General features: G+C 33.5%; 1 protein-coding gene and 2 pseudogenes across 1 annotated transcript; 1 reads left to right on the top strand and 2 right to left on the bottom strand.

The window, feature by feature from the left end:
- Positions 1-281: 281 nt before the first annotated feature.
- On the bottom strand, positions 282-2,809 carry LOC116145919 (annotated as a pseudogene).
- Positions 2,810-4,538: 1,729 nt separating this feature from the next.
- LOC116145920 (histidinol dehydrogenase, chloroplastic-like) lies at positions 4,539-8,763 on the top strand. The gene is made up of 11 exons (XM_031431351.1): positions 4,539-4,688; positions 4,773-4,825; positions 4,956-5,027; positions 5,330-5,429; positions 5,544-5,601; positions 5,719-5,780; positions 6,306-6,365; positions 7,235-7,379; positions 7,898-7,986; positions 8,239-8,248; positions 8,486-8,763. Exons 1-11 carry the CDS (start codon positions 4,539-4,541, stop codon positions 8,761-8,763), a joined length of 1,077 nt encoding a protein of 358 aa, XP_031287211.1.
- A 617-nt stretch (positions 8,764-9,380) lies between these two features.
- On the bottom strand, positions 9,381-10,388 carry LOC116145922 (annotated as a pseudogene).
- Between the last annotated feature and the right edge of the window lie 3,543 nt (positions 10,389-13,931).

Consider the following 13,931-nt stretch of genomic DNA (forward strand, 5'->3'; position numbering starts at 1 on the left):
TTATATTAGAATTAGTGAGATTGTTATGTAGGAGAATTACTAGATATTTTAGTAGTTTCCTTTAGGATTATCTAATTAGATATTAGATCCCATAAGACCTTTGGAGGCATTATATAGTTAAAAAATAAAGCTAATTATTGCTTAAAGGAAGATGCTTCTAAGATAGGTTTCGAAAAGAGTACAAAATCTCCAATTTCCAGATAGCTTCTTAAGATTCTTCATGTAAACATAACAACTATACTGAGATGTCATCAAGACTTATCCTCGCAAAGCCTCTTCAATTAATTCTCCGCTTTTTCTTGAGCATCATCCAACACCCTAATGTAATCCGAAGCCTTTGGTTCGACATCACCTGCATAATCAAATTTAACATCATATACATAGTCTGTCGCCCAATTATTTGTCGTCTATGTAATGAATCAAGTCTTGTAATGACATGAAAATCAAAATCATACCTTCCACAGGCCATCACTAGCCAAATGAGGAATTCAGTATCCCTGTCTATCATCTCCGTCCTCACATCTGGTTCTGAAGTAATGTGATCCTTCAGTTTCCATCTCCGAGAAGCTCTTGTCATTGCCAACTGCCCGTCCACACGTGGAACACTCCCTGATTTCATTAACTTGTTAGTTTCATTGGAAACCGACTTTTAGTTATGTTGTAAATTGGCTGTTAATATTTGCATTGTTTACCTGGCCTTTTAGACACAAATCCACCTCTGCTCTCAACAAGTTTTTTCTCTTTCTGGGGTTCATGATCCACTGTTATGGGTTTTGTGGTACCATTTCTGCATAAGATTGCTCGAGAATCCCACATTCGCCACGATTATTCTCTCTGTCAATTAGTATTGCTGTAACTGCAGTCGACCCACCTCGTGATTCCGCTACTTTATTCAGAATCTCATCATCTGTGGCTTTGTATGCTCTCTTGATAGCCTTCTTAGGACTTGTCCAGAAATCAGGCTAATCTCTAGACAATTTAAGAAATGAATTTTCTTGGAAAGATTCTATCAACTAAATAAGAATTTAATTGAAGGCAAACCCAGTTTCATACCGACTTAATATGTTATCAAAGAGATGAGATTGTAAGTATTCTGCAACATAGCGTCCTGAGTGACCATCGAAAATTGCATATAGTCCAAGCTCAGGCCATTGACTTCCCTAGTTTCTGCCACAATATAGTTCCATTCCATGACCCATTTTCCCTTTAACCAAATGAAAGCCATGAGTGACGAGTAGCTTTGAAGGCTCCTCTTGCTCTCCTCCTCATTATCTTCATCTTCACTGTATCATGTTCATCAACCTCCTAAAATTATATTTTACAATATCGACAATTAAAAAAAAAAAAAAAAAAAAAAGACAATCCACTGGATGTGTTTCAATCTTTTTTTCTCCCTTGTCACTCTATATATTACAAGATTACAGTTTTCATTTATCGAAGAGAGACATCAAGAGTTAGCCCGCAGACATGACGACCATGTATGAGTTTATATCTCAAGCTAAAAAAACAATAGTGATCACTGGCAGCTCAGCTCAAAACTTTTATGTTACACAGCCAAATTGACTGTGATGACAATGAAAAAATATATGAAAGAATAGGAATACAGGATGGAAGGATAAACTCACCTTCATATCTGATGGAACTTCCTCCTCTGGACCTATTCTGCTTTCTGAATTAATCCGCCATCGAAAACTAACTAAAAGCTTTCTAAACCATTGAAGTTATACTGAAGATATATATCTTTCATTATCTTTTAATTATGATCTTTAGCAGTGACTGTAGTCACCACACACCTACAATTAATATCACAGAGATTATGCAGCAATTTTCAAAACAGACCTGGATTACATTTTAGCAGAATATGAACACAATAACTACGGAGACATATTCTTTGACAAACTGAAAATGTTAAGATGTATAAACTTGAATTAAAGAAAAGTTGCATACCTTTTCTTACAAGAATCGTCTTCTGATTGTTCGGTTTCTTTCTCTTACAAAAAGAACACGTAGCATATGTGAAGGAAAATATGCATGGAACAGTTGGAAAAAATAGATGAAAATAATATGCAATTTCAAATTCCAGTTAAACTAACAGAAGAGAGTTATTTTATCGCGAAACCCAGCCGGAATTTTGATTGAATCATAGAGTAAGAATGACATTAAGCATATAAAAAGTGCAGAGGCATACTTTCATCTTCTGTAATAATATCTCTTCTGGAAAATATCCTGCACCCTACGGCATGTAAATTAAGAAAACAAGAGCACGTAAAAAACTATATTGTAAATTAAACACGTATTTTTTTTTTTTTTAACGTTTATGCATAAAGGAAGTTGCATACCTTCAAGTGAAGAGAGTTTACTTCCTTCTTCAAGCTTGATGCCCTTTTCTGTAAGTTAAGATAAATTCATTCTATATTATATAAACAGTACTGTATGTTGAGAACATAAACTACACAAGTGATATGCAAAAATTTATGGAAATAAGAAAAATGAAGTTGCCTTCATCGTTTCTGCTTTATGTTAGTTTAATTTGCTCCTCATGGCAGTGAAGATTTATATTATAGTAGAAAATATACAGCTGTCTCCCATGTTTGAGAGTGCGTTACACCGATGACACTTACATTGAGACACGTACTTGCTCATAATATAAGCTTCTGTCTGTCACCGCTTGGTTGGAAATGAGGAGTAGCCTGTAGCCACCCACCCCTTCAACTGGGGCATATGGTATCTTACGACTTACACAGATATATCTTTCTTCAAAGGAAGTAGCCTGTAGAGCTACCCCACCACCCGATTCTAAAGGGTTCATCTTTTTTCTTTTTTCGTTTAGTTTTAGACTTTAACATTTATTAGAAGTTGAAAAGATAAAAAAGCACAGTATGATTCTTACAATTTTTTAAACACTTATTTATCCACTTTACAATAATTAATATATTTTGAATATATATACATACATATAGAAAAGGTAGTTGATGAAAAATAATTGTAATCCTAGTCAAATAGAATTTGGTTTGGGTTAAAAAAATATTTTATAATGTTAATTGTCCTTAAATAGTCAATGGCACGCTTGTAAAGGTCTTTTTTTTTTTTTTTTTTAATTAGAAATGTACTATGAAGATTATAGTGATCAAAATCATGTGTGCAAATGGAACGCCTTTACAATATGTTACAATTATATTAGTTTCAAGATTTTGGAGATTAATTGAGGTGCTTTAAGTTGGTCTAAACACTCCGTTCATAAAACAAAAAAAAAAAGAAATAAATTGGAAATATATTGCTATGAAGATTATAGTGCTCAAAATCATGTGTGCAAATGGAACGCTTTTACAATCTTATCATATTAGAGAACAAAATTAAATATAAACGATCCTTTTACAATCCTACCACATCCATGAAGTTGAATAAATACCCGTCATCCTTTTCCAATCTTACCCACAGCATGACTTACACACCTTCAAATATTTCTTAACATCAAAGTAATTTGAATAAACAACCTCAAAATTCCTCAACTATCCATACTTCTTATCATAATCCTTGACACTAGTATTAACTCTATGACAGTTCATTAAGTATTCTTTAAAAATACTATATTTGAACTGTTTTACTTTAAATAGGAGTTCTAATTTATGTTTCCAACACATTATTGTTACAAATACACTTTTTTTTTTTTTTTTTTTTTAACTATTTGAAGCTCCTTTTTACGAATTAAGAGAGACGAAAGGTATTTATGCTATTTAACTTCTCGCAAGGGGCATTCTTGTGATAACTAACAAAAGCAAAAACACAAAACAACTTCACATACTCTAATAGTTTACTTTATAAATACTCACTAACACTTCGTCATAATATGTTATGAGTAATACTACCAACTTTTTTATATAAATCTTCTATTATAAACTTATATGGTAAAAGATGATTGAGTTGAAATCACTCAATCATTTTTTGCTACATAAGTTTGTGAGAAAAAAAATTGTATAAAAAAGTTGTGGGTATAATATTATTGATATATTATTAGAAAAAGAAAAGCACAAACAAAATTATGTACGATATTCCTTCATATTTGCAAACACTCAATAACACTTCATTCTTTGTATCATCACGTAGGTGTTCAATAATGGCTCAAGAAATGAAACAGTCTACCATTCTTGCGACCTTGTTAATAAAATTTTTATTCTTTTCTTAGCTCTTCCTAATTGCAATTTGCGAATCAAGACTCATTCCCTCAAATGAATCGAAACTCAACAAATGGATTGACTATAATATCGAAAAATTCAAAGAAGGGAAGGGCAAGTTAAACCAAAGAGGATATAAGTTAAATTAGATGGAATCCAACTTGGACGAAGCTTTTGGCTGCGGAAAAGGCTAGTGTTAAGATTATAACTTCATGAAAGATGGTAGCAAAAATTTTGAACGGTGACTGATGCAATAAACAACATTCCGATGTCGAACACAAATAAAGTGGTTATTAAAATCGGTGGACGTTTCTCACCATTGACAGGTCAAAGCAATTTATAACTTTTTACGGGGACCCAAATGAGATGCCAAAGATTTGTTTCAATGGGACAACGACTCAATATGGTACGGTGTATAGTGCTATAGTGGCGGTAGAGAGTGAGTCTGTTGTGGCTGTTGATATTGAATTTGTGGTATGTACTATGGTATTTGATTTCTTGTCTATTTTCAGCACGGTTAGTTTTCATTCTGTTTCTCAAAGTTTTTGGAAAGAATCTGTCCACCAAGTATTTGATAAACGATACATCTTTTTGTATTAGGTCCATCCAATTGTTGCTGATGTTCGGAATAGAGGAGATGCTTCAGTTAAAGAGTTGGTGTTTCTTTTATTTCTTTCGTAATCTTTTGTTTTATTCCTTGTTTTGAGTTGTTTTCCCTGAGGCTTGTGGAATTAGAACTGTATTGTTTCATTAATGAATCTCTGATATATATTCTTATTGCAGTTACACTGAGAGGTTTGATAAAGTTAACTTGACAAAATTGTTGAAAATGTCTCTGAGCTTCCTGACCCAGAGGTACTCTATTTAAGAATTTGTATGCTAGAGAAATAATTACTTCATACTTCTTGTTCATATCCTGACTATGAAATTGTTATATTTTTTATTTTTACTTTTAATGCTTCTCTTATCCAAATCATTGTTGTTTCACAGCTTAACCTGCTGTTAAAGAAGCATTTGATGTGGCATATGACAACATATATGCTTCATCTTGCTCAAAATCAGCCGAGCAAAGTGTGGAGAACATGAAAGTAGGTCAATACTATTGCGTGCTTCTTTTTCTTCCTTATACATAAACCGTCCACTATCCGAATTTTCAGGGTGTTAAATGCAAAGGGTGGCAAGGAGCATTGGTTCTGTTGGTCTTTATGTACAGGCGGAACTGCTGTTTTACCATCAACAGCTCTGATGCTTTCAGTGGTAAGTTAATCTTAGTATAGTATCAATTGATTTTCCTTTACTGACTTATGTTATCTCCATTATAATTTTTGATGTTGGCTGGATTTATTAACATTAACTTATTATGTTTGCCAGCCTGCTCAAATAGCTGGGTGTAAAACTACTGTTCTGGCAACTCCACCAAGTCAGGATGGCAGCATATAAGGATTTCACTGGTTGAATAATTTTGTTGAGAGATTACTTTCTTTTCCCATAAGAATGCTATTGAGTGATTACTTGCTGATAGCCATTCGATATTTTTTTTTTACAGGAGGTACTGTATTGTGCCAAGAGGCTGGTGTGACTCACATCCTTAAAGCTGGTGGAGCACAGGTTTGAATGCATAAAGCATCCTTATATGTTATTGTGTGGTTAGGAGTTTTTTCAACGTTAGCTTTCTATTTAGGCTTGGAGTATATGTTTCATGTGGTTTGACAATTTGTGTAACAGGCCATATGCTATGGCTTGGGGGACAGAATCTTGCCCAAGGGTATGGATTTTCTGAAAATTAATTTCTGGTGGAATTTAATTCTGATAACTAAGTAGTTCCATTTCTTTTGCCAGTTACTTAAAATATCTATAAACTTTATGCTTTCATGTTCCAACTTATTAATCTGAATTTGAGCATAAGCTTGTTCTTCAGATGAATTGATTGATCATTTTTTTAAGTCAGACATTGATAGATAAACAGCCTTATTTTATGCATTTCTATATTTGAATGCTTGGTATTGGGATGCAGTTGTTTGTTGAAGAGATGTTTAACATAAGATTCACTGCTTCAATAAAGATTTTTATCAAAAGCTTTGTTGAAAATTGTATTACTTTTGATACAAAAATTTCTCTCATCATCATTTGCAGGTTGAGAAAATTTTTGGGCCTGGAAATCAGTATGTCACAGCAGCAAAAATGATTCTCCAAGTATGTATTCTTTTCCATGAGTTAAGATTAGCTTATTCCCCATTCTTGTGAAGTTGAAGTCAGAGGCATGCCAGATTGTCTCTTGGTCAATTTGATTTGTTTCATTCATGTCTGTTTCTGCTGAACAGAACAGTGAAGCAAGATTTCCATTGACATGCCTGCTGGTCCTTCAGAAGTTTTAGTCATTGCGGACAAATATGCTAGTCCTGTTCTATAGCTGCAGATTTGCTTTCTCAGGTAGTAACTTGATTGGAAATTGTAATTCCCAAAATAAAGATTATTTTAAGGTTGGTTTTCCTATTTTAAATAGGAAGTTGCACAAGACTGGGAGTTCTCATTCACATCCTGATTCCTTTTGCGTGGGGGTGTGACAAAAAGTGCTGTTGTGGTTTTAGATGGACCACTTTATATTGAGAGGTTGATTTTTACTATGTGACTATGCTTTTGCTTCTGCAACTCTCTTATTGTTAACATGATTATTTATGAGTTTATGATTATAATGGGTGAACTGTGCCCTGTTTGGACATTTGCAAATTATATTTTCGATTTTTGATCTTATGTGGCAGTGCCAGAAGAAATGAACTACTTCAATAATAGTTAAGTTTGTTGTTAAGATTCTTTAAATTATTAAGCAAAGGAGTTTCTGTAATCAATGGAGTAGTTTTCCTATAAACTGTATCTTGCATCTGAAGCTAATCTCTGGCAATCTTTTGTCATTACTTCAACCGTCATCATATTTCATGCTTGTTATGTTTGATGTTCTCTGACAGAAAATCCATTTCTGTTTCTCATGGAATGAAAAGAATGTTGCACATTAGTCTATACTGTCTTCTGCTATACAAACCTAATGCCTTGAATTTGCAATCTAGGCCGAGCATGGGCCAGAAGTCAAGTTGTTTTCTTGTAATTGCTGGGGACGGAGGGATCTAAAAGCTATTGAAGAGGAAATCAGTAAGCAGTGTAACAGCCTTCCAAGGGAGAGTTTGCTTCAAAAGCTCTTAGCCACGTTACACAGTATTTGCTTGTGATATGATGGAGGTTAGCCCTCTTATTTCTTTTGTGGTTTTTTACATTCAAACCTGGATGAATTATTTTTATCCTTTGCTCGATACTTTAACTTCAAGAACTGATTACAGGGTTAGTGGATAGTGTCTAGGTATAATAGCATATAATTAGTGCATCTAATAATTTATTTGAAGATCTTGTACACTACCTAACTCCTCTAGTTTCAATTCCTTTCAACAAGTCCACAATATTTGGGTTTTTTAATTATATTCATGCAGTATTTTTGAGGATCTGTGCCCACAAGCTTTATTTTTTTAAAATAACTGTTTGTAGTTTGTTCTTGGAAAATCTGGAACTGATAATGGCTTTCGGAATTCTTATTAACGATGTAAAATCAAATTTTTTTTCATCTTTTGGTATATATGCATGGCCCTTGTATTACTTTTTCTTTTAAAGTTCTACGTTTCATTGTATTGGAAGTTTTCATTACTGCTTCCTGAAACTAATTTCATCATTGGTTGTTTTAGGCAATCTCCTTTTCAATTTGTATGCACCTGAGCATCTGATTGTTAATGTGAAAGATGCTGAAAAATGGGAGTGCTTCATCGAGAATGCGGTATAATTCTGGAATGTTTCTTTTCTTCTTCTATAAGTGTTTTACCTTGATAATCTCCTTATATCTATATTTTGATATTATTATGATACCATTTACTCTTAGCTTTAGAAATGCAAATCATATAGATGAAAGGTCATTATTTTGGATTTTGATATATTGTGTCCTAAAGTCCTTGCTCATGGGTTTTATTCAATTACTGAAAATGACCTTGAACTACTCTTATTAGATTTTGAGTAAATTGTTACTAATCAGTTGAATCTTGGTATGTTTGATTCTGGTTCATCCATGGTACCTAAAATTCATTATGCTATGAGAGCTTTTAAAAGTTTAATTTTGCAACTTCTGTGGGGAAAGTACCCAAAATAAGGTGACAATGAAATAATACCTATGTTAAAGCTTAACTAAATTTTTGCTCATTGGTGGAGTTGACTAAGAAATATATAGTTTGAGACCATTTTGTCTCGTAGATAGATCTAACTGTTGCCGATTGTCATTGCAGGTTCAGTGTTCTTAGGGCCATGGACGCCGAAAGTGTGGAGATTATGCAAGCGGGACAACCACGTACTTCCAACATACGGATATGCACGGATGTATAGTGGGTTTCTCTTGATTCCTTCCTCAGTACATGACAGTGCAATCCTTGACAGAGGAAGGTCTGGAAAAGCTTGGTCCATACGTAGCAACCATGGCGGAAGTGGAAGGTCTGGAAGCCACAAGAGAGCTGTAACTCTGAGACTAGAGGACATCAAAGCCAGGCAAGTTGTCAATATCAGATAATATTACATCAGTGAGGCTCTTTTTGTTGTATTTATTGTCAGATTTTTGGAGAATATCCTCTCAGTTTTGTCACTTCTATCAAAATTCTGTCATTGCATATACTGTTCGGATTTTATTTGTTGTATCATGATATAGATCTCATAGTAAATTCTTGATCAATAAGATTTGGAAGAATTTTCCGTTTGTTCTAGACAGGCATGCATTGATATTATAGGGGTTTGAACAAAACTATTGTTTGGCTAAATGCGTTACTAATTCTAATTTTTAGAATGTAACTTATATTTAGACGACAATATAACTATAGAATGATTCTGAATTATAATTTATTACTCTTAATGAAAGGTCAAGAATTTGTTCAGTAACATATAAATGCTAGACTAGAATTGTTTAGTTACATAATATTTTTGCTCGTTATATATTAGAATTAGTGAGATGTTTGTAGGGAATTACTAGATATTTTAGTGTTTCCTTTTAGGATTATCTAATTAGATATTAGATCCCATAAGACCTTTTGGAGCATATATAGTAAAAAATAAAGCTAATTTATGCTTAAAGGAAGATGCTTCTAAGATAGGTTTCGAAAAGAGTACAAAATCTCTCAATTTCCAGATAGCTTCTTAAGATTCTTCAAACATAACAACTATACATGAGATGTCATCAAGACTTATCCTCGACAAAGCCTCTTCAATTAACTTCTCCGCTTTTCTTGAGCATCATCCAACACCCTAATGTAATCCGAAGCCTCTTGGTTCGACATCACCTGCATAATCAAATTTAACATCATATACTAGTCTGTCGCCCAATTATTTGTCGTCTATGTAATGAATCAAGTCTTGATAATGACATGAAAATCAAATCATACCTTCACAGGCCATCACTAGCCAAATGAGGAATTCAGTATCCCTGTCTATCATCTCCGTCCTCACATCTGGTTCTGAGTAAGTGATCCTTCAGTTCCCATCTCCGAAAGCTCTTGTCATTGCCAACTGCCCGTCCACACGTGGAACACTCCCTGATTTCATTAACTTGTTAGTTTCATTGGAAACCGACTTTTATTGTTATGTTGTAAATTGGCTGTTAATATTTGCATTGTTTACCTGGCCTTTTAGACACAAATCCACCTCTGCTCCTCAACAAGTTTTTTCTCTTTCTGGGGTTCATGATCCACTGTTAGGGTTTTGTGGTACCATTTCTGATAAGATTGCTCGAGAATCTCCACATTCGCCACGATTGCTTCTCTCTGTCAATTAGTATTGCTGTAACTGCAGTCGACCACCTCGTGATTCCGCTACTTTATTAGAATCCATCATCTGTGGCTTTGTATGCTCTCTTGATAGCCTTCTTAGGACTTGTCCAGAAATCAGGCTAATCTCTAGACAATTTAAGAAATGAATTTTCTTGGAAAGATTTCTATCAACTAAATAAGAATTTAATTGAAGGCAAACCCAGTTTCATACCTGACTTAATATGTTATCAAGAGATGAGATTGTAAGTATTCTGCAACATAGCGTCCTGAGTGACCATCGAAAATTGCATATAGTCCAAGCTCATGGCCAGACTTCCCTAGTTTCTGCCACAATATAGTCTTCCATTCCATGACCCATTTTCCCTTTAACCAAATGAAAGCCATGATGACGAGTAGCTTTGAAGGCTCCTCTTGCTCTTCTCCTCCTATCTTCATCTTCACTGGTATCATGTTCATCAACCTCCTAAAATTATATTTTACAATTATCGACAATTAAAAAAAAAAAAAAAAAAAAAAGACAATCCACTGGATGTTGTTTCAATCTTTTTTTCCCTTGTCACTCTTATATTACAAGATTACAGTTTTCATTTATCGAAGAGAGACATCCAAGAGTTAGCCCGCAGACATGACGACCATGTATGAGTTTATATCTCAAGCTAAAAAAACAATAGTGATCACTGGCAGCTCAGCTCAAAACTTTTATGTTACACAGCCAAATTGACTGTGATGACAATGAAAAAAATATATGAAAATAGGAATACAAGGATGGAAGAGATAAACTCACCTTCATATCTGATGGAACTTCTCCTCTGGACCATATTCTGCTTTCTGCAATAATCCCGCCATCGAAAACATAACTAAAAGCTTTCTAAACCATTGAATGTTATACTGAAGATATATATCTTTCATTATCTTTTAATTATGATCTTTAGCAGTGACTGTAGTCACCACACCTACAAATTAATATCACAGAGATTATGCAGCATTTTCAAAACAGACCTGGATTACATTTTAGCAGAATATGAACACAATAACTACGGAGACATATTCTGACAAACTGAAAATGTTAAGATGTATAAACTTGAATTTAAAGAAAAGTTGCATACCTTTTCTTCACAGAATCGTCTTCTGATTGTTCTGGTTTCTTTCTCTTACAAAAAGAAAACGTAGCATATGGTGAAGGAAAATATGCATGGAACAGTTGGAAAAAATAGATGAAAATAAATAGCAATTTCAAATTCCAGTTAAACTAACAGAAGAGAGTTATTTTATCGCGAAACCCAGCCGGAATTTTGATTGAATCATAGAGTAAGAATGACATTAAGCATATAAAAGATGCAGAGGCATACTTTCATCTTCTGTAATAATATCTCTTCTGGAAAATATCCTGCACCCTACGGCATGTAAATTAAGAAAAAAGAGCACGTAAAAAACTATATTGTAAATTAAACACGTATTTTTTTTTTTTTTAACGTTTGCATAAAGGAAGTTGCATACCTTCAAGTGAAGAGAGTTTACTTCCTTCTTCAAGCTTGATGCCTTTTCTGTAGTTAAGATAAATTCATTCATATTATATAAACAGTACTGTATGTTGGAAACATAAACTACACAATGTGATATGCAAAAATTTATTGGAAATAAGAAAAATGAAGTTGCCTTCATCGTTTCTGCTTTATGTTAGGTTTAATTTGCTCCTCATGGCAGTGAAGATTTATATATATAGTAGAAATATACAGCTGTCTCCATGTTTGAGAGTGCGTTACACCGAGACACTTAACATTGAGACACGTACTTGCTCATATATATAAGCTTCTGTCTGTCACCGCTTGTGTTGGAAATGAGGAGTAGCCTGTTAGCCCCCCACCCCTTCAACTGGGGCATATGGTATCTTACAGACTTACACAGATATTATCTTTCTTCAAAGGGAAGTAGCCTGTAGAGCTACCCCACCACCCGATTCTAAAGGGTTCATCTTTTTTTCTTTTTCGTTTAGTTTTAGACTTAACATTTATTAGAAGTTGAAAAGATAAAAGACACAGATATGATTCTTACAATTTTTTAAACATTTATTTATCCACTTTCACATAATAATTATATATTTTGTATATATACTACATATAGAAAAGGTAGTTGATGAAAAAAAATTTGTAATCCTAGTCAAATAGAATTTGGTTTGGGTTAAAAAAAAATATTTTATAATGTTAATTGTCCTTAAATAGTCAATGGCACGCTTGTAAAGGTCTTTTTTTTTTTTTTTTTTTAATTAGAATGTACTAGAAGATTTAGTGATCAAAATCATGTGTGCAAATGGAACGCCTTTACAATATTACAATATATTAGTTTCAAGATTTTGGAAGATTAATTGAGGTGCGTTTAAGTTGGTCTAAACACTCCGTTCATAAAAACAAAAAAAAAAGAAAATAAAATGGAAATATATTGCTATGAAGATTATAGTGCTCAAAATCATGTGTGCAAATGGAACGTCTTTTACAATCTTTTATCATATTAGAGAACAAAATTAATATAAACGATCCTTGTACAATCCTACCACATCAATGAAGTGAATAAATACCGTCATCCTTTTCCAATCTTACCCACAGCATGACTTACACACCTTCAAATATTTCTTAACAATCCAAAGTAAAATTTAAATTTGTTCAGTTACCTCTTACCTTAAATAAAGTTAAATCTAACTAACTATAGTTGTCCTTGGATTGAAGGATTTGTAACTTCTGTCCTTTCATTACAAAAGTATTAAAAATTTGTACCCTAATTGATAATATCTATTTTTTTAAACTAAGAATATTTTTTAATAATATTGAACAATTTTTTTTTTATATATTTTAAATGTTGCAAAAATTCATTTTTTTAGACCAGACAGAAGATCATCTCCAGGTCCATTGTACTAATTAAAGCCTAATAACGGATGGGCCGTGTAGGTAGAAACTTATGTTTGTGTATTTAACGGATTATATAGCTTTACTCCTTAAGGTGTGGAGAAGATTAAACTTATCACCAGTAACTATGGAACACAAACTGTTTAGTCCAGTCAGGTGAGATTTTTGGATGAAAAATCTAATACTCTTCTTGTCTTATGCACATATTATTAGAAATGAACAAAATAATATTAAAAAGTAAAAGTATACTATATATCTAAAAAAATTTAATTTTTCATGAGAATAGTGGTTAATATCCATATCTATAATATGGACCCTTTTTAGCAGCGTTTTAAAACTCGGCTCGACTCGGCTAGTTGAACCAATTCAATCCGGACCCGAAGCCTTCACTGGGTCAGGTTACAAATTTTCCTATTCATTGAAAACCCTAGAAATTAGAACATCAATCGGTGAACAATTGAAGATTGGAATGTTAGGGTTTTTGAAGAGGAATGGCTAGTGAGTGCAATGGTGGCAATGGCGACGATTTTCAGCGAGTGAATCGACCGGAAATCGCAAAACAATGTCGTTGGAAAAAGCTCGTTATTGCCGGTGATTGGAGAGACGAACGGGGGAGGCGTGAGATAAGTTTTGGTCTGGAGGCTGAGGGGAGTGTTTCATGGTGATGGGGGAGTGTTGTTGTTGCTAGAAACATACCCTATTTGTCGACGCCGACGATGGTGTTTGAGATTTTTTTTCAAGATTTCAAAGTTATAAGGACTTACATGTAATTTTTAGTAGTATTTTTGTTATATTTCAAAATTTTGGACATTGGTTTGACCTTCCGGTAAACTGCTTAAACCGATCAACCTAAGACCCGCCACTTTGTCGAGTTTCACCTCGGGTTGGGTTTTAAAACATTGATTTTTATTAGATTACATGTTATTTTATATATATATTCTTCATTTATAATAACATGTAAATAAGACAACAAGGGTAATAATATAGACTTTTTATTGAATAGTCTTACATAACTGGACTAATTG

Source organism: Pistacia vera, unplaced genomic scaffold, assembly GCF_008641045.1.
Source record: "Pistacia vera cultivar Batoury unplaced genomic scaffold, PisVer_v2 Contig47, whole genome shotgun sequence".
NCBI lineage: Eukaryota > Viridiplantae > Streptophyta > Magnoliopsida > Sapindales > Anacardiaceae > Pistacia > Pistacia vera.